This window comes from Cebus imitator, unplaced genomic scaffold (genome assembly GCF_001604975.1).
Source record: "Cebus imitator isolate Cc_AM_T3 unplaced genomic scaffold, Cebus_imitator-1.0 Scaffold510, whole genome shotgun sequence".
Taxonomy (NCBI): Eukaryota; Metazoa; Chordata; class Mammalia; order Primates; family Cebidae; genus Cebus; species Cebus imitator.
Window position 1 is genome coordinate 830,744 of NW_016107825.1, and position 21,701 is coordinate 852,444.

The following is a 21,701-nucleotide window of genomic DNA, read 5'->3' on the forward strand; positions in this document are numbered from 1 at the left end:
CCTGCCTCAGCCTCCTGAGTGGTTGGGATTACAGGTGCACACCACCACACCTGGCTAATTTTTTTGTATTTTTAGTAGAGACAGGGTTTCACTGTATTGGCCAGACTAGCCTCGAGCTTCTGACCTTGTGATCCACCCTCCTTGGCCTCCCGAAGTGCTGGGATTACAGGTGTGAGCCACTGTGCCCAGCCTCGTTGTGGAATCTTAACTGCCCAGGTCTGTATGTGCAAAATAAGAAAGAGAGACTCTTCATTCTTTGCTTGTTAAAGACTCAAATGGAATTCTCAAAGAAATCTGGAATACCTAAATGTTCATGAGACTGTGACTCACAGAGACATAAGCATAAATGCGCCACTAAGAAGAAGGCAAAATTTTTGACCCTCCTGGGAACTGATTGTACTGCCTTTGATGCCACTAATTAACTCACTCAGTATAAGCAGCGACTAGCAACTAATGGCAGACTAACAGAAGCAGCTCCATGACGTTGTTTTAGAATTTTTGATTCAAGAAAGAGTCTTGGCAAGCTCTTGGAAAATAAGGTAGATCTCCTTCTCCCTTTTAAAGTCGAGCCCACTGGGGCCCTCAGTGGTACTGTTTTGTTTGTATTTTCTTGTTCCCAAGTACATGCTGCATTTGGCAAGTGCTTTCTGATAGAGAGCTTTGAAAGATGGTTAGTACCCCTGGATTTGTGCTTGGACTTAAGGGCCCGTTCAGGGCAGTGTTCAACCAGGTCACAATGACCTTTGCTGACCTTGTCATCAATGTTCGGAAGCACCCTCTCAGGGTCAGAGGTGGGGCTGCAGGCCTCCTATTTGTGAGGGTTCAGGGACACAAGGAAAATGTATGGAAACCCTGTGGGCCACAGGGCATGCTTGGTAAAGCCTCAGACAAGCTGATAGTGTTATCTGCTCATCATTGTCATTTTTTAAAAAAAATACGGGAGGCAGCATGCTCTGTGTGCCATCAAAGCTTTCTGCTGCAGTGGGGGGAGCAGTCATTTCAGGTTTTGCATTTTCGTTTATCTGAATTCTCATCTTGCTCTCTCTGCTTACTCCCTTCCATCCCTGGAACCTCTTTTGAAGTTGAATGGAGCTCTGTAAACTGAGCAGTTGGGGAGTGAGGTCAGAATTTTGCCTTGATTTGAACTCTAACTTGCTGCTCTTTGGAGCAAATAGTTTCCAGTGGAAGCCACTGGGATGTTGGTCCGTCTAGACTATGTTTTATTCTTTGGCAAAAAGAACAGTAGAAATATTAGACAATTAAGCCACTCTATGGCTCTGATGGAGGGTATTTTCTTTTTCTTGTTCTTTTTTTTGAGATAGAGTTTTGCTCTTGTTTGTTGCCCAGGCTGGAGTGCAATAGTGTGATGACTCACTGCAACCTCCGCCTCCTGGGTTCAAGCAATTCTCCTGCCTCAGACTTCTGAGTAGCTGGGATTACAGACATGCACCAGCATGCCTGGATAATTTGTATTTTTAGTAGAGATGGGGTTTCTCCATGTTGGTCAGGCTGGTCTCGAACTCCTGACCTCAGGTGATCCGCCTGCCTCAGCCTCCCAAAGTGTTGGGGTTACAGGCATGAGCATCCATGCATGGCCTGATGGAGGGCATTTTCTACGTTCTCTCCTTTAACCCTGGGGCCTCCTGGTTGGTGAAAGTAAGAAGAGAGAGAGAGCAACCCCATAATCTTTGAGAGAGAGTTATCACTTGAATTTCCCCAAGGCTTCAAATTCTCCTGCAGCCCTCTCATGTTGCAAGCCTGGCAGTACAGTTTAAAGGTTGCAAACAAAGCTGAGTGCTCTCTCCTGATGCATCTGGGCCCCTCCGTCTGTCATCCGTCATTGTCAGTGGGAGATGTATGTGTAGCTGCACAAGGGCAAAGTCTGACCCCGAGGGTATTGGAAATGTTCTTAGAGTAGGCATTGTTTGCTCACGCCCTTTGGAAGTCAAGCTCTAGACATTCTAGGGAGCAGCCCTTGGCTTAGGAAGAACTGCAGTCTACATGGAAAGAGGGGATATTCTGCTTTTACAAACTACAGGAACTTTATTCCACCCTCCTAGTATAATTCTACAATGCTTTTGATTATACTCAGCCTCTTCTCTTTTTCATTTCTGATCTCTTTTTGGTCAAAGTCTTGGGGAGAATTCTGAAACAGGGAGGCGAAGACTTGGATTGCATTGGTTTTTATTCAAAGAGCATCAACATGTAAATAACCAAAGAAATAAAAGCTGATAAGATGGAACAAATGAATAATAGGAAAAAAAATAAAATAATGCTCTTTGCAAACACAGCGAAGCAATTTCCTGGGAGGAAAGGAGAGACGACACTCTGTGTCTTGTTCGGGACAGGAGGGCGGGGCCCCAAGCTTCTGGAGACACATTAAAAACGCCTGGAACACATAAAGCCCCTGGCTGAGACTTGGAGCGTGGTGGAGAGTGTGTGCAGCACTGAGTGGAGCCTCCATGTGTCTTTGCACGTGGAAGGGGAGGATTGCACATGTGCGGGTCCTCCATGCACCTCCAGCGTGTCTCCATAAATTTGTCATTTGGGCTTCTCTCGGTGTTTCCCAGGAGTGGATTTATGTTGTCAAAAACTTAATGGGAGAGTGTCTCAGTTTTGAAATTTTCTATGCATAAAAATGACATTACTGTTTTTTTTTTCTTTTTATTGGTGGTGGTGGTGGATGTTGGGGCATGTATCCAGGTATCATTCCAAAAGCCTACCCAGGAATAGAGTTGTTGTTGTGTTAACAAGGGACAGGGCTATGTGGATTTGGTATAGCATACTGGGAATTTTCTTTGCATCACTTACCTGGGACATGACGGCCCGTTTCTGATCTGGAAACTGGGCCTAATACCTTCTCCTACCGCCATGAGTGGGTTGCTGTGAAGATCACATGAGGTGATGTAAATGGTGACGGGGGAGGAAGAAGATGTTTGCTTGTGAGGGGTCCAGATTAGTCAACAACATATTTATGGATCCTCAGTTTTGTATTTTAATTCATTTGAACATGACTTTATTATATCATTCAATATAGAAGTTACGAGGTTTCACAAACTCAGACTTAAATATGGAAATATTATTTTCTTGTTAGAATCCCATTCGGCTAGAAATCTGAGTATCCGGTCTTTATTTTTCCCCCTTCTTCACATTTTGTTGCCTCCTCCCCGCCCTCCCTGCCCGCCCTTCATTTTGGCTCGCTGCAACCTGAGTACCACTTTTCTGGGAAAGCCTGATGTTCTGACTTCAGTTTTGTAATTTAATGATGGAGAGTTTCCTTAGTAAACCAAATTTAGAGTCCTAGAATGCTTATCTTATATCCAGACCTTGAACATAAAAGGCATTTTATACCCGCAATTGTTCATTTAATGAGCAATTGCAGAGTGCAGGCCGGTTAAGGGATTGAGCTATATGCACTATTATTGCAAGAAGTATTCCGAAATACCAGAAATAGGACGTAAGCTCTGATCAGGGAGACTGCGAGCACAATTACCTTCTTTTCAAATCCTTCTGTGACACTGCGGGAGGAAAAAGGACTTTGAAACTTGAAAGGAAAGAGCTTGCTTTCAACCTCAAAAGCTAGGAGGAAAGGGCTCTGAAATTTGCCCAGAATTCCCAATTCACCATTAGCCTGTTTCTTCCTTTAGCCTCAAGGCATTCTCCGCTTTTTGAAAAGATGTTAAGAAATTCAGTCACAATAGAGAGCCTAGTTTTGAACATGTTTCACTCGGTCCATTGAGGTCTGGGCTCCAGCCTTTGTGTGGGGTGAATTGAGCTGAGCGGCTAGCTGGTTGGAGAGAGGTGAATGAGGAGTCGCTGTGCACTCGCAAATTCTGGCAAAGAAAAAAGCTCACCCCTTCCTTTATTTTACAATATGCATTCCTGTACAATCCTGCTAGTGGCAATATGTGGAGCGGAGCCTGTTCTTAAGTCAATACAGGGTACTTGGTTTATAGCAACTCTTGTTAAGTTTGTCTTGTAATTGAAGCTGCTGTTGACCTTGCTTGGGGACCATTTGTAAAACCGTTTATTTAGCATAAACTGAAATAATAAACCCTCCTTCTCTCAGGCTGATTGTGATAGGGTGACATTAGTTTGATTTAATGATTAGCCGCCTGACCCTTCTGCTGGAGAGAGAGGCTTGAATAGGGAGAGTTCACTCGGAAGCACTCAGAAAGAATACTAATGAGCTTGTTAAATTTAGCATGGCTCCAACCGCTTTTAATTCCTCTAATGGGAGCAGCACTGCCTGGGAGAGGGAGAGGGAGAGGGAGAGGAAGGCAGAGAGACACCCAGAATGTTCCTAGAGGGTCTGCACAGCTAGAGAAAGCTCACCAAGAGAAGTTGGCACAAAGTAGCTAGCCAGAGCCCGGGAACTGTGTTGTAAGTATTGTCTGTTCTCTTACACTCTGTGTCTTCTAGGTCTTGGGGCAAGACAGGAGTAATGGTGTTAAAGCGGGTTTTAAGGAAAAATCGATGTTGAGGGGAAAGTGGGTGGACATGAGTACTGTGAGCTCCTAATCAGCTAATTTTGTTAGGTGACAGGAGGTGTCCTTAGTTAGTGATGCCTGGCAGAGTTTTGTTTTTATCTTGAAGGAATCACCTGAAACTTTTCTCTCAAGTCATGGGCAGAAAGATAACATAACAAAACAAAAAAGCCCAAACCAGTCTCCTTGGATCACATGAGAAATCGTAGAGGTGCTTGTATGCAAGCGCACACAGGTGCATGTTCGAGTCCTGCTTCCTGCAGCAACATAATTACTTTCTTCAGACCTTTATTGCAAAAGTCAAACATCCTAAGCACTGTGTGCAAGGACCTCACTTTCTTTTTTCTGAGTTTCTAGCACTAAGAGTATCTAACTTGATGTCAGTTGCTTTTGAATGAGTTTGGAAATTCTGGGACAGTTTCTAAAACGTGATGCTTTGGGCAGCTCTCTGGGGGCAGGACTTTGTTAATTTCCACTTGAGCATGGATATACAAGAATAAGGAGGTACAAAGTGGGATTACGATGGCAGTATTTAAAGTCATTTTTTCCTGAAAGATTTTAGTGAATTGCTTGTTTCGGTTTGACCCCCGAGCTTGCAGCTGCTAAACATGGAGAAGCGGGAACAGTTGCCTTGTGTTTGGCTGTTAAAGTCCATTGGCAGATGCTCTTGGAGCAGTGGGCTGTTTGCTTACATTTTTGCAGCAGACTTCTGCCTGTTGCCATGGTGGACAGTGTGTTTCTGTCAATAATTTGGCCTGGCGTAGCCTGTCTGCACTGACTCTCAAACTTTATTGAACAACTCGGCTCAACTGAACAAGATTAGACAGCTTTCGTCTTTTGGCTTGCTGAAGTGGTTGCTAAATTTATAAGAGCAGGCAGGAATATTGCTTGGAAAGTTTCCCTTTCACTGTATACAGAGCGCTTTCAAGCCTTGTAGCTGTTTGTATTGTGGAGTGTGTGTACTGTCAGGTTTTTATACGAATGCCCGTCAAAAGCAACTTGGTACAGGAGGTAAACTTCATGAAGTATTTGTCTGCTGGAGTTTTCCTTTTGGGGCCGGAAAGTGTAGCTGGGTAAAATATGGTAGCACTGACTATTGTAAAAGTAAGTCTCCTAATGGAAGTTTTCACATTAAAAAAAAAAAAAAATTCTTGCCTGCATTTAACTTTACTAAGGGAATAGTAATTTTAATTTAATTTTTTCTGTATTAAAAATGTGTACTTTGGTTACTTATTATAACTTTAATATTTACTTTTTTTGGGTGAACTCTCATTAAGAAAATCATTGAGCTAAAAGGGACCTTCGTTTCTACTCAGCACCCCCCACCAACCCCCACCATTACCCTCCCCGACTTTATTCTCTCAAGAGGTTGGGGCAGTGGTGGGAGGACTCTCTGGCCAGACCATAACCCATTCATTATTCAATTATTTGTTAGGTTGGATTCAAATGCTCATCATAAACACATAGTTTGTAAGACAGAGTTTATTATAGGGATGCCGTTTTAAGAGAAGAAAAGTTAATTTATTCTTGGATGATTAAGTCAAGGAAATCCTGTTTTAAACCTGGAACAGGTTAGCGGAGCTTGGTTATTCATCTTTCCCAGGGAATGCTAATTATGTGTCACAACCCCCCTGAGGAAGGGTTTTCTGGCCTCCAATTGAAGGTCCCTTTCTACAGAATTTGCACCTCAGTGCTAGAAGTTCATTTCAGATTAAAGTTTGAAATAAAGGCTTTATACAGAGCACAAATTAGTGGAAAATATGACTTGGGCCATTCGTAGGTTATAGGAATTTTTATAAAACTGACATAAGTTTTAGTGTTTTTGACACCCTTCTGCTTTTACATAACTGCACAATTCTTATTCTATAGACTGCGGCTTTTCTGCTAATGAAGCACAAGGGTGGACTACTGCCTAAAAATATTAGTTAGAAGGGAAAATAAAAATGTATTTCATCTTTTGTAGCTTGTTTGAGAATTACCAGGAGCGTGGTGTGAATTGGTTTCATAGACATCAATGTGAACATGTGGGATTACAACATTTTTTTGTTTTTGTTTTTGTTTTAGGTTTTACTTGATAGATTAAATGTATAATTTATCCCTTAATTATGCGGTTTGGGATGAGGATCTGCACAAAACAATATTAAAATAATATTTCACAGTTACCTTGTAGTAGCCAGCAAGTTCTCTGTAAAGACCAAAGCATACCTCATTGTCTACTGTGTTTTGTGAGTCATTTGCTGGGCTAAAGGAATATATTGCTTAGTTTCCAAGTACTACACACAGGCAGAAAGACTAAATTTGTCACTGGATTTAGGTAGTTCAAGTCCTGAGTCAACGTTAGGAGTATTTGTTATTTTCAGTTTGTATTTTTATGCAAGTCTGTATTTACAGTCCTACTTTCTTCTGAATTTGAACAGAGTTGTTAAACTGCTAAAGCATTATTCTTCTGTTTATTGAGTGAACCCTTAGTTAATCATATCTGCTTTATGAATTATTTTGACGATACATTTGTATATAGGAGTAAGATGGGTTCAAAACCTGCTCATTTAAAATGCACAACAATATTATTATTTATACCCAAATACGGTTTTTTTAAAGATAGGAATAAGGAAACAGTTTTTACATTAGATGTCTAAGTGGTACCTGGACAGCTTTCTATCAGCACTTATTTGCCAGAGCACAGTCTGTTGATTAACTGTGGGATTTGTTTGGGAGCATGTAATTCAGAGTGTATGTATGATTCAAAGAAATGAATTGGTCCACTTGTTGTGGGTTCACATAGGCAGCGTGATTTGATTTTATGCATGGGTTCTTTGATCTGCTGTTATAGAAGGGTCATCCAATCGTGTTTACAGAGAACCATAGTGGATAGATGGAAAGTTCTCACTGATAAAAGGGAACTGAAGTATTAGGAAACTGGAATACCAACTGTATATGGAAGTTTGTCAAGCTGTTTCTTACATGTTTGAAGAAATGTATGGACCCACAAGAGCGTGGACACATATCAACATCCCCCACACTTTCCTTCCTCACTCTCAGAGCCATCTCACAGCTGGACTTTCAGTCTCACTCCGGTTTTTTCTTAGGTCTCAGCTCTGTTGCATGGACAGAAGCTGGAAGTCTCTCACAAGAGGCTCTGCAGGTTTTCATGATTGGCGTGTTTATCCCTTGTCACCACTGAGTTTTCTGTTCCATTTTTGGTTCTGTCAAATCTCTTGCTGGGTTACAAATCTGACTTAAAATAACAAAGCCACATAAACTTTTGGATAGCTTACTCATAGGTCATCCTCTAGGAGCAAAGGCCCTATACCTCCCTGGAGCAACCAGAGCCTCAGTCGGTAGCTGGATGGACTTGGTGTCATCCTGGAGGCCCTGTGTCTCCAGGTAGGCAAAGGGAAGCTGGAGATGCATAATCTTAGATTGAAAAAGGTTTTGGTTCCTGCAAGGTGTTGGCCAGCCCATGAGCAGAAACCTCATGGGCAGATCCAGCTAGAAGCTGGTGATGCTAATTTGCTTACCCCTACATCTTAGTTTAATAGGCTCATTTCCTGCTCCCCTCATCCTTCCCTGTGTATTTGTGTGCTTTGGACCCTCATTCACAAACAATTTTGTCTTACAAATATCCCATTCCAGCCCTGTAGCTCTCAAAGTTGTCATGAACGAGAAAAAGACTTCTTTCCTGGGAGAGGGATAGAGAATGAGACCTAATTGATCACGGTTTTAAATTGCTCCTTAAAGTAGCTTACAGAGTCTTTCATTTTTCTTCTTTCTTTAGAGGATGAAAGTCCTGGACAGACTTATCACAGAGAGAGAAGAAACGCAATCACTATGCAGCCACAGAACGTGCAGGGGCTCAGCAAAGTCAGTGAGGAACCTTCAACATCAAGTGACGAGAGGGCCTCATTGATCAAGAAGGAGATCCATGGGTCGCTGCCACACCTGGCGGAGCCCTCTGTGCCATACCGGGGGACGGTGTTTGCCATGGACCCCAGGAATGGTTACATGGAGCCCCACTACCGTAAGTGCCCATGCCGATTGGCACTTGTTTAGGAGCCACGGGGAGGGTTGTATTTGTGTGTTTACATGTGGTGTGTGTGCTTTATGAAGTTTTGGCTTGTATAATTTATTAAAATGTGCAATTTTCTTTCCACTTTCCTTCCTACCCATTCTTCTTTTTAGAGAGAGATGTTTTCTTACGTCTCTAAGCAACATCAGTCTTCACTGGGGCGGCCTTCAGGAAGGTGGGCCATTGGTGACTAACCCACACAAGACCTTTGTTGAGAAGTGGAACTAGGGTTACTCCATCCAAGCAGATGCTGCAGGAGAAAAGTTTCTTGTTATGAAGTTATTAAAGCCAGCCACATTAAGAGAAGTCACTCAATAGCCGTGATTCCCATTTTTAATGATTTTTTAAATTTAATGATTTTGGCTATTCCCAGTTTTGATAGTTTGTAAAAACAAATCTCTTTTTAACAAATCCATACTAAATTGCTTAATACAGAAGATTTTTCTTTGTGCTGTATTTTTCTCTCTAACCAGCATGCCAGGCACATCGGAAGCTCCTTTCTCAGCACTAATCACGTTTAAGAAATTAACTAGGACTCTGAACTCAAGTATGGGATGGTTTTCTCCAAAGTCAGAATATAAAGAAAAATATAGAAGGATTAAGTTTATTTCTGGCCTGTTTCTAGTTAAAAAGTACAATTTGGTTGTGGAGTAATGAAGTTCATATTGAGGTGCCAAAGCTTGCAGCTCTTGATTACAGATTTATCACCTTGCCAGGATTCAGACTTGCCATTTAACCTTCCCGGCTCCAGTTCCAGATGATCCATTGAGCTCCAGTGAGGGGGACTGGTTTGTGTTTCCCCTTTTCCACATCATTCAGAAATTTTAGTGTTTTAAGGCAAAAGGTCATTAGCCAGATGACTGATTAGTGAGGACAGCTGATTAGTGCATGTTTTTTTGCTCAAGAAAGTGCCCAGGATAAAAGCTAATTTCATCCCTTCATTAGTTGGCTTGCAGCAAAGGGGAATGCTCACTCCTCAGATCAAAGGGCCTCACACAACCTTAAGTCTCAGCAACCGCTACCCCCACAACCCGACCAGATTATATTGTTGGAAAAGATGGAAGCTACATTATTTTTTTAAGTGGAGAGAGCATTTTTTAAAAAGTGGCCGGAAGCATGGAGGAGAGTTTTCTGGATTCTTCTAAGCCTTTGAAAAAGGTTACCACTTCTCTGCTTCAAAAGTGCTTGTCAGTCTTATTTCTGTAGATAACAGAAATAAGGAGGAAGGCTATTGGGCTTGTTCCTTCCTTCATTCAGGGTTTACTTAGTTTTATTTTTTTCATCTTTCCTTTTAGAAATGAAGGTTTAAAATAGTCCTGGTAGGCTTTTTTTTTTCTGAGCACATTCCTAAATTTCCTGCATTGTATTTTTATTTGCGAGTTTCTTTTAAACATCATTCATGCAGAAAATGTGAGGGACTCCTACATGCTTTTATAGACCTGTATTTATAGACCCTGGTAGTAGACTTACTTTTTAGGAAAAATTCAGGCTGGACTCTTAGCCAAAGCTCTCTGCATTGTTTTTGTTCTTATGTGTGAACACAGACTTTCCCCGTCTCATATTTATGTTTTGTTGTCTTTTTAAGATGCGCACTAATTAGTGAGGTATTTAATTAGGACAGCTGATGAGTACTTCTTTCTTGGCTGACAGTCGTGGGCAGATAACCGTTAACTTTCTCTCTGTGCCATTTAACTTGCAGCTTGTTCTTGATTCGTTTCTTTTAACGGTTTTCCCCATTGCATCTTCCCATCCTTTGAGGGGCTGGGAGCTCTGTACACCTGGGAACCTCGTCCTCCCTCAGTGGTGCCTGTGGGACCCATCTCCTGGACCTTCAATGTCCTATTAACTAATGGTGGGCATGGGAGAGCTCTTAGGGGGATCTGAATCCACTCATCATCACTCTGTTTTGAGGTTACAGCATTCACAGTGGGTGAATCATTAGATTTTCCCGCTATATTGTTCAAATCAGTGTTAAAATTATGTGATAACTTATAAACTGTATAAATTGTCTGTAACCAAATAGCAAATGTGATTTTGACCTACCATCCCAATATACTCCCTAAATTGGTCATAAATTACATTGTTATGTAGATAATACGGATGGGAAGTTCTAAAGACTGCACAGATTGGCTCAATGCTCAGGGAATTTGGGTTCAAGTTCTAGCTTTGCACTTGCTAGCCATGTGACCTTTACAAGTGTGCTGATCCCTCTGGGAATCCTTCCCTCACTGTGGGATGGAGTGATAATATCACTGCCTGCCCTATGGTGTTCTTGTGGAAACCGAGACAATGCAAATAAAGTATTTACTAAAATCTCTGTCACATGGTAAGTGCCTCAAAAGTATTAAGGTAGTTCTCTGCTTTCTCTTCCTCCTCCTTCTCTTTTTGTTCCTTCTCTTCTATACCATCGTCATCATCATGATCATGTGATAAGTTGACTCTCTAAGTCATGTTTGCAAGGGTTGCACTTGTATTTGGTTCAGTGTAGACTGTGTTTTTTGTTTGTTTGTTTTTCTGCCAGACTTGGTCACCTGCTTGCCTGTGACCAGTTTCTTCTATAACACAGATTAGGAATTGAGCAGACTGCAAACCTGGAGCTGTGGCATGGTCAGAGCTATGCACTGTGAACTTCTGAACAGAATCCTTTCTCAGTCAACCTCAGTAGATCGACTATAATTTTTTCTGTTTTTTAAGTGAGGAAATTGTAAAGATTTTGAATGAGTTTGAAAAGTGTTAGCATTTTAAATTCTTAGCAGAAAGTGTTTTATGTAACAAATGGAAACTTTAATACATGTAGAAACATAAAAGGTACAGTATTATTTATTCATATTAAATAATTTAAAGATAGCCTAAACTAAGCCTCTGCATCATATGGCTTATGACTTTACCTTTTCTTTAGAGCTCTGTTGGATTATTTAATCTCCTGCCAGTGTCACGAGTATTTTTTAAGATACTTTATAATAAAATCTATCTGCTCACATGGATTTAATTATCCAGGCAAAGCTAATGATTGATGTGAATTGAAGGTGATAAATTTTCGATGAATTTCTTAGTGTATGAAGAAATACCCTCTTTTTAGAATGAGACATGCAGTTTTGGTCACATTTGTTTATCTTGTGGGGATACCTTGTCTCAGTCCTGGGCTGTGTGAACAGCACAAGCGCACTGCAGACCTTCAGTAGCCCAAGTTCAGAAACATCTTTTGAGGCCATTCCCCTTGCCCTTGAGTTATTTGCTAGCTCTGCTGAGCCGGTCAAAAGACTTGACTCCTCTAATCCAGTGGGCTGGCCATGTGAGCACTCACATTTCTTCATTTCTTTGTGGTTGGAAAATGTAGACTTTCCAAATGCCTAATTTGTGCTTCTATATATATTAACTTTGTATTTCTAAAGTGTGGGCAGGCTTCCTGTAAGACCGGAAAAGGGAAAACCATTTTTTTTTCCCCCTTCAGAAGGACATCTGTAAAATTTTTATTGCACAAGATTTTATTATGTTTTGGTATGTAATGTTGCATCTTCAGAAATTGTAGTTAGGCAAAAATCTAAAGTATTATAGGTTTTGTGGCTCCAAAAAAAAAAAAAAAGAAAGAAAACTCAGGGACAGCAGACACTTCAAACATTCACAGCATATGTTTAGAATAAAATCTTCCTGGGGGGATAGGGTGTATTCTCTCATGAAGGGTCACAGTGGATGTGGCTATATATCAAGGTGTGAAAGTAGATGTGTAAGAGGCATGGCTCAGACATGGCGTGGTGCTGACAGGCTCTCGGCTACAGGATCACTAGCGCTTTGTAATTTGGGGGAGCACAGGAGGGGCTAGATTGGAGGACCTGATCTTCTTGTGCCAGAGTCAGGGTAAGAAACCCCATCCTCTGCCCAAAGATTCCTCAGCAATTTTCTTCTGCCTCATACTCTGACTGTAGCCAGGTATTTCAAACCACCATCTCTTCCTGCTTTCATTGACTGCCATGCATTTATCTTTTATAAACTTTCAAAGGCAGGTGACATAATAGTTAAAGCATTCCTGTACCCTGGCCGACACTTAACTTTTATTCACTTCCCTTTTACAGAAAACATGTGTTGCATTGTCTTCTGTCTTACTCTGAAGAGTCTAGTTTTAAAACTATTCCTGCAGGGATCTTCGTGCAAAGTTTCTCGGATTCACTAGTCATGTCAAATTATAGGACCTCTGCTCTTTTTGGTAAAGCGGGCAGGAAGATGCCTCCTTTTTTAAAAAAAATTTCAGGTCTCCTTTCCAGTTTTATAGTTGTGTGAAGGCTGCTTTTCTTCTGCCCCCATCAGCTCCTAAGCAGTAATTCTTCATGGAAAATATGATTCATTCTTCCATGCAAATGCTTTGATTGAAAACATACCACTGGTATTCTTCCTATGTTCCCCAGCTCAGATGACAGACTATTAGTTGCTAATTAGCAAAACCTGAAGAATTAGCTTAAAGAAAAAACCCTGAATATTTAATTGGCTTGCATTTATTTTCTGTGGAAGGTTGTTGTGCTAAGCCCACTTGCATTCTTGTGTGCTAAAAAACTGCATAGATTTTTTTTTAACCTGTCTGTCTTTATATTAGGTGACTTTCCACATCCTTTTAGAAATATGTCTTCTGAGTGAATGGAATAGAAGATGTATATTTTACATATTTAATAGGTACACCTGCTCATATTTCTCTTACTATCCAAGTGTCATCTTGAGACTGTGAGAGACAAAAATGCCTACAAGGCACAAATGAACAGTTTTGTGTTGACCAAACTGCAAAGGCAGTGACAGTTCCCTGAGCTCCTAGTTCTCTTCTCATCCAGACTGTCTTTTACATCTTGGGAGAACAGTTGATGAACCAATCAGAAATGCTTTGGTTCCCCGCCCCCACCTTTGAAAATTAGATTGTTTAACCTGCAAGACTGATGTTGGGTCATACCCTGAGGGCTGTGCTAGGTCTCTTGCTTCCTCGGCTGTTCGTCTCGAGTTGCAGTAAAAGCTGGAGTGAAGAGATCCAAACAGGTCCACTAAGCTTTGCAATACTGTTATTTGTGAATTTAAGAATAGCTCCCTGCTTATTCTTGTCTTTCTCTTAGACATTCAATAGAATGACCTGGCTTTCTTTCAGTAATCCAGGGGTGATGTTTTAAGACGAGAAACAGTGAGCCACTTCCATAGACTTTTAAAGAGCTGCATTGCAAGACAACTTCAAGCAAAGCAATAGAGATTTAGGGATAATTCTTAGTATTCCAGATTTGAACTGTTGCCAGTAAATTTTGATTTCTCTTGTGCCTGATGTGACCGTGAGTCTGTGTATCTCAGTCTTAGGAGATGATGAATTAAACGGGGAACCAATAGGGAGAAAAGTCCTATAGCATTTGGAAAAATTTGTTATCAATTTTATTCATCAATTTTGAGGATAGATTTATTAAAGGAGACTTGGAGAAGCTTGAAGACCAGGTCAGGAAGAGAAAGGAAAGACCAAGAGACACCACATTTTCCAGAGAAAATCACTTAGCCCCTTGGTGCACTGGGCCTGTCCTCTCTTCCCTTGCTGCCCGGCACTGCCCTCTTCTACAGCCGACCTGAGTCCCATTGGCCCTGGCTGGTGCTGGCCCTGCCCTTGTTGCCCTGCTTGTATAGTTGATTCTCCTGGACCAGTTACTGGCTTTCTCTTTGCCTTCAAATCCTGCTTATTCTTCAAGGTCTATCTAGAGACCCGCCTCCTTAGAAAGTCTGTAAGAGCCATCTGACAAGGATGTTTTCCTACCCAGGACACTGAGTAGTCTTGTCATTCTCACCTTTAAATAGCTACTTCCTTGTGTTGCCCCTACCCAGCGGCCCGACCTCCCTTGGAGTAATGTGATTAGTCCAAGGCAGTATTTACCTTTGTGGACACCAAAACTCCTAGGGTAGGACTTGGGGACTCATGGGTGCTGCCATAGGGCAGCTTGGATGCTTATCACAGTCACCATGGAGGTGGAATTCCAGGTGACCCATGCTCACAGCCTGCCCGCCAGTGTGGCTTCTAGACCGCCTGAAGAGACATTGCTGTTTCTGCTTCCCTTCTACAATTTAGTTATTATACACAACCCTGATCCAAACTTAGCCACCTAATTCTTCCTGAGAGTAGGCAGTGTGCAAAATATTTATGGTACATTTATACATTTGTAAATTTTATATTTTTTAAATTATTATTTTTGAGACAGAGCCTCGCTTTGTCACCCAGGCTGGAGTGCAGTGGCGCAATTTCGGCTCACCACAACCTCCGCCTCACAGGTTTAAGCCATTCTCCTGCCTCAGCCTCCCGAATAGCTGGGATTACAGATGTGCGCCACCTTGCCCAGCTAATTTTTGTATTTTTAGTAGAGACGGGGTTTCACCATTGTTGGCCAGGCTGGTCTTGAACTCCTGACCTCAGGTGATCTACCCACCTCAGCCTCCCAACGTGCTGGGAGTACAGGCTTGAGCCAACACACCTGGCCTGAAATCTGCATTTTAAAAACATCAAGAATATTTACTTCTACACACATGTGGCACATTTAAAGTTGTTAGGATTCTTAAATACTACGAGATTAACACAGGAGAGCTGCTTCTCTTCCATGACACCCTTCTGACATCGAACAAGTAGGTATTTTTTCTGTAGTTAAGATGAGCATGATGTTTGTTTGCCTTTTTCCAAATTTCAGTGATGTTTATTGTTTTCAACAGCCTCCAGGCAATTCATATTTTGGTAACATCCAAGTTACCAAAGTTAGCATCCAAGGTTGTATCTAATCCATGTTAATGGGAGGCCCTATGTGTAACTCAGTTCAGGATCATGAATCCAGTTGTTTAAAGATTCCATGTAATTATTTATCTTTTCTGACACCCATCCAAATGGCACTTTTTTAGTAGTTGCTTGTAGCTTCTTTCCCTCCCCTTTTCCTTCCTTCCTTCGCTCCTAGAGTAAACCATGAGAAACAGCAACTCTTGCCATTTCATAGCCATCTGCTAACAGCTTTCCCTCCTGCTTTCTTAATAGAGGCAACATTATCCTCGGCCCTCCTCCTTTTCTTGTATAATTAAAGAATGTTACCTTTGATGTCGCTTGAAGCTGCAATCTCCCATCCTGCCTTAGCCTTCTTGATCTTGTACCTATAAATTTGTGCTGTATCTTCATAGATCTTAGGGAAAGGGCTTGATTTTCCTCTGTGTGCTGTTCACAGTTTGGGTTAATTTAGAGTAACCGATCTGGCATTTTATTGCTCCCTTCTCCCTGTCTTCTGATAGAGCTTGGATTCGTGTTGTACTCTTTGAAAAGGATCCTGCTTCCTGAATTCTTTAAGCTGTTAAATTTGGGTCTCTCCTCAAAAGGACTGATCTCATCATCCTAATGTCTTCACTTCTTTTGAGGGGGCCCAGGCTTTTCCTTAACCTCAGTTTTCAACGAGTTTCTTCTTCTTCTTCAAAGAAAATGAAGCAAGATTCCATTTGACACTTTTTAGCTATTTATTATTGTGTTCATTCTGTCAGTCATGTGTTAATAGAGCATCTGCTTACTGAGCCTAAGTGCTAAACAGTGTTGAGCATAATGAGCAAGTGCCTGCTTCTGTGGAGCTTTAGGCCATCAAAAAGTCAATACAAAGGAGCTGTCAGAGAAGAGAGAAGTGAAGAGTCTTTTGGGAGCAGGTGACGGACTTACCCAGCCTTGGCAGTCCAGAAGGCTTCCTGGAGGAGGTGATATCTGAAAGAGGTAGAGAAAGAGTAATCTAGGCAAAAAGGAGCATTTGCAGAGGCCTGGAGGCCAGAGAAACACCTGACACCTTCAAGGACTTGAGAAGAATCTTTGTGATTGGAGGGTGAATTTTGGCGGGGAGTGGTGAAGACAGGGCTCAAGAGGTGCAGGCCAGCAGGCCTCTGCAGGGGCTGTTTGTTTCTCTCCTGCAAGAGTCTGGGGTGATTACTAAGACTTGTTCTGTGGCCTTTTGAACATTTAAATAGACCTTTGAGTTCTCCATCACTTACCCAGAGTTTCTCCATTGCAGAGAGTTGAATTCACCCCTGCTTTCCGTTTGCCAGTGTGTGACTCCGTCACAGGGCTCCCCTCCCAGATGGCTCTGGCTGGCTGCTGGCTCACTGGTCTTCAGGGATGTGCTGCTGCATCCCTTTGTGTAGCAGGTCATATTTTTTTCTTCAGGACAACTAAATTTATTTTCACTTGTTCTCAACTGCTGAGCTGTTCTAATCCCAATCACGGCAATATCTTGATCACAAACTGCAAATCCCAAACATGGGAAATAACTGTGGCTTCATTTCTAATGAATTAATAGTGTTCTCTATCAAGGCACATTTTAATTTCCACTTACAGTGTTCAAAATGAAAAAAAGAAAAAAACACTGAGTTTTATTTTATTAGAAAACTCCCAAATGCCCTCACATCAGTCAGGCTAGAAAAATTGTGCAACGGGACCATGATGAGGTTGGAGATAGGGCCTGGAAATAACCAAGTGAAAGTCAGCTGGGAAATTCAGTAGCTAACGCCACCAGGGGAGCATGAGAACAAAGACTGGCATTAGTGGAACAAGCCTGCAATCCAGCCAGGACTGAAAGAGACGCTGGGGAGAGGGTGGGACCTTAGAGGAGACTTGTGCCTGCTCCCTAGGGAGCCACAGGCCTAATCAGCAGACATTGTGAGGGTCAGAGGGAGCCCACTCTAGGAAGCGGGGTATTTACCTCATCCACTGTGGGGACCCAGATCTGCATCCTGATTGTGCTTCTGTCTTGTGAGTGGAGTAAATGAAGGTACCTGTTTCCTAGGTAATTTAGGAAAGAACAGAGAAGCGCACCTGGAGGATGCTGAGAAGCAGATGCCAGCTCTTCTTTTCATTTGCTTTCGAGAAGTAAGCCTGTTCTCCAATTGGGCAAGATTTCACATTTTCTTTCCCCTAGCCCTGTGTCTCCTCTTTGTAAGAACTATATCCCCCTCCTCCCCCAGGGGTGAAGGGAAACTAACACACAATGGTAGTTTTCCTGTGACCTGTCTCCCTGCCAGAGGATCTGTGATCCACTCCAACTTGGTATCTGTGATTTCAGCTTAGCTCAATGAACCTGGCCAAATGGGTTGAACTTTTGATCAAATGTGCAGTTTACCTCTCATATACAGGCCTGTGAGATGCATTTTTATGGAGCCTCTATATTTTACCATGAATGATGTTTTAATGTAGTATGTGTTTATCGCATTGCCACAGATCAATGATGTGGGAGATAGTGAAAGGTTGGAAACACCCGAGTACCTCTAGGGGACTCAGCCCTTCTGACCACATGGCTGACGTGACCTGTCTCAAGTCTCACTCCATTGAGTATATGATGCATGATATTCATTTTCATTCCAAAACTTAGTGCATTTTTTGAGAGCCTGCTGTGACTCAGACACTAATCTAGGTCCTGAGGGGTCAGTCAGCGTTTGTGAAGACAAATCAGGTCTTCACTCTCAAAACTGACATATCAGCCAGAAGAGACATACAATAAACATCTAGGCAGAGCCTTAACAAGAAAATACAGGCTGAGTCTCCTTTATCTGAAATGCATGGGACCAGAAGTGTTTTGGTTATCAGGTTTCTGAATTTCTGCATATATAGAATGAAGTGTTTTGGAGATGGAACCCAAGTCTACATACACAATTCATTTATGTTTCATATATACCATTTTTCACATAGTCCAAAGGTGATTTTATGCAGTATTTTAAAATAATTTTGTGCATGGAACAGAGTTTTAACTGCATTTTGACTATGACCCATCACATGAGGTCAGGTGTGGAATTTTTCACTTGTGGCATCATGTTGGCTCTCAGAGTTTTGGATTTTGGAGCATTTCAGAGATTTGGATTAGAGATACTCAACCTATAGCTGGTGGTCCTCACTTGGGTAGGAGTGTTGACCTTAGGTCACCTGGGCTGGGCAGGGAAAGCCTTGCTCAGGGGGTGTCTTTGCAGCCAGAATAACTGAATACAAAAAAGAAGCTGCCCTGAGAGCTCTGAGTAGAAACCTGTCATTCTACTGAAAGGTTGGCTGTGAAAATGTACTAGGAGCAGAAAGCAGGCCAATGTGGTCACTGGCCAGCGGGCGGGACAGTTGGGGGAGATGACAATGAGGGATCTTATGGGCCGACAAAAAGCCAGTGGAAGAAGTATTATGATTTGATTTTTGTTTTAGGACTGTCACTGTAGCTGGTGTGCAGTGATTCTCATGAAGGCGTGGAATGTGGGATCAGGGAGGTGACTCAGCAGGCTCTGGTTGCAGTGGCCCAGGTGGGAGATGATCTCTCTCTCTTTGAAACGATAGCAAGTAGGAATTGAGCTGTCTGCACCACAATGTAATGCCATGGGCTTTGCTCTTGAAGTTGCTAAATCCTCACAAAACAACCTTATGAGCGATTATCATGATTTTCCACTTTGACATACAAGGAAACAGGCCTGGTAAAACTAAGTAAGTTGTCCATTTTTACATGGTTCACAAGTGGCTGAACCGAGATTTGAACCCAGTCTGTTGGCTCCAGAGCTCAGATTCTTCACCCATGTTCTATAATGGATGAGATTTCAAAATGACAGTCCAGAAGCGTGCAAGAGCCTGGCTAGGTGGGCGGTGGTTTGGGATCAGCCCAGCTGGGGAGTGCTTGGAAACTATATCTGGAATCCAGGTGGTGGCTTTGCCAGTATTGATGGACAAGGGCTTGGAGTACAAGTGTGTAGAATCAGGGAAGGCAGGCCGACTGCCACTTCAGTGTCCAGGCTTTGTTCTCATGCATCTCAGTGTCAGAGAGGCAGGAACTGGTCCTTGCTACCTCTGCCCTCCCTGTGCTCCAGGTGTGGCATCCGGGGGGAGAGTGCGACATTGCTTCTTATTTTGTTAACTGATACTTTTGCAAAGACCTTAACATTACCTTACTACAAGTTAAAAATGGGTATGTCTGCGGACCTCTCTGTGCCTCCAGGTTTTGGGGGACATAAGAGTTGGGACACAGTAGTAATCACCACCACAAGCCATATGTGAGATATTTACCATGGGCCAAGCATTGGGCTGAGGACCTCATTACATGATCTCCTTTAGTTTTCACACACACTCATTTAGCACTTGAATTGTGGATTTATGGAGATTGTACGGCCTTATCGTGGTGCTGGTTTGAGTCTGGACTCTAGACCTTGGTTTTGGGACTGAGAAAGGGGGGCTACGTGCACTGCTTTTCTAGCTGTCTTGTAAATCTTCGTTCTCCCCACTGTGTTCCTGTTCCCCCCACACCTGCTTCTTTTGATCGTGCAGTGGCTTTTGGAACATGGGCTGTCTGTTTGTATCAAAAATCTCAATTCATTATGTGAAATCTCAGTTCTCAAGAACAGCTTGTATAATAACTGGAGCCTTCACATGCCAATAGATGATACAAGAGAGTATCTGGCTCTACCTAGGCCTTTTTAGAGGCTAGCTTCCCCAGCCATACAGAGTCCACTGTGAGATCCTTAACTGTCTCTATATGTGTCTCTACACAGGGCAGCAAACCACTCTGCCACATCCAGGGGAGGAGGTGCTGGGAAGAGAGTATCCCCTTGATTTATAAATATATTTAATGTTTATATCAGAGGTGGAGGGAGGGCGAAGAGAGAGAGAAAACACCTTTTTATGCACAAAGGCATCTTGATATCCAGCAGTCCCACTAATATGGACAGTTCATGTCTCCTGACTTTGGTGTCTCAGATAAACTAAAATAATCTTAAGCATGATAAAGAGGCTGGAGGAATGATTTATGAGAAAAGATGAAAAGGACTGAGTATGGATAGCAGGGCCTGTGCAGGCTTAAAGACAGAGATGGCAATTCTCAACCAATAACTTAAAGAAATAGATGCTAAGGAAGGCCAAGACTGACACAGAGAGTTCTGAGCAGAAAAATCTGTGAAGACAGCAAGGAGAAGACCAGTGGATCCTGTCTTCGGGACCTGCAGGTAGGACTGATACTTGCTTTAAAGACAAATGTGAGATATCTGCCCAGAACTGTATAAAGTAATGTTTCCGGGGACTTGACTTGACCTGAGATATATCTAGATCTGTGTAATGAAGATACATGTAACAGTGCTGTCTTGCTACATCAGGAAAATAAGGCAACATTGAGACTTTTAAGAGTGACTATAATCCCCTGAGATATGGCTAGCTAGAATAGTCTAAAGATTATGAAAAATCGTTATAAGGCTTTTAGAGAAGGCAGAGGGATGAATTTTTAGATTTTTTGTTTATTGGTTCCCCAACATTAATTGAACTCCACACAGTAGAATAAAAGGCATGACCTTGACTCTAGATTTTATAATTTAGGGAGAGAAAGCAAGAAACAACACATGTAACAATTAAGTCTCATATCAACAAGTGTAAAATAGCAAGATGAAAGGCAGGACCTAGATGTGGTGATGCTAATTTCAGATTCCAAGGGGATTTTTACAATAGAGCTTTGACTCCATGGCAAATTTAAATCCAGTATGAAATTCTCCTGATTAACATTTCCCTTCTTCCTTCCAAATATCAAATTTATGGACTCTGAGAAATTCACATAACACATATGCCGATGCCGCGTTTTCTTTCTGCTTGATCCGTTCCAGCTGTTATTAACTTTAATGCCTGACTTTCATTAATTTATGAGGAGTTGTGAACTGCAATCTGAAATGCTCCCCTTAATTTTAGAGTTTTGTTGGGGGAAAAATTTCACGTGAGTTCATCCTGGCCCTTGCTAATATTTCAGCCAAGCACATAGTTTATTGTCTAATGACCTTTCAGGGCCTTTCAGTGATGTTGGCGCGTGCTGTCATATTCTGAGGGTGGTGCACGGCTAGTCTTTGTCAATATTGATTTCATTCTGCCTCATACCTGATTTATCAAACCTGAGCTCCCACAGCATGCCTAATTTGGTACATAGTTCCTGTCCCCCAAATCTAACAAGCTCACAAGAAGTAGATGTTCTGGGTTTTCGTGGGCTTGCCCTCTGACCTAGGGTAAAGTTGCATTTGGCATGTTTCATTTACCATCGCAGCTATTGAAAAGGCCCTTTTCCTCTCTTCACAGTCTTCTCATGGTTTAAGTAACTAGGAACGGATTCTAGGACATGAATCACTCAGTTTTTGGCCATTAACACTAGATGTTTCTC

The 21,701-nt window shown here is 42.1% G+C and overlaps 1 protein-coding gene across 4 annotated transcripts in view; it reads left to right on the plus strand.

Annotated features, from left to right (window-relative positions):
- The window catches only part of GLI3 (GLI family zinc finger 3), a 286,664-nt gene that overhangs the window by 81,760 nt on the left and 183,203 nt on the right, over window positions 1–21,701 (plus strand). For 2 of the 4 annotated variants that reach the window (XM_017513998.2, XM_017514000.2), the window contains exon 3: window positions 8,263–8,505. In XM_017513998.2, the coding sequence (XP_017369487.1) occupies window positions 8,263–8,505 (243 nt within the window). Of the gene's footprint in view, window positions 1–4,220; window positions 4,384–8,262; window positions 8,506–21,701 lie in introns of those variants that run through there. The other 2 variants (XM_037733278.1, XM_037733279.1) reach the window with 2 other exon arrangements.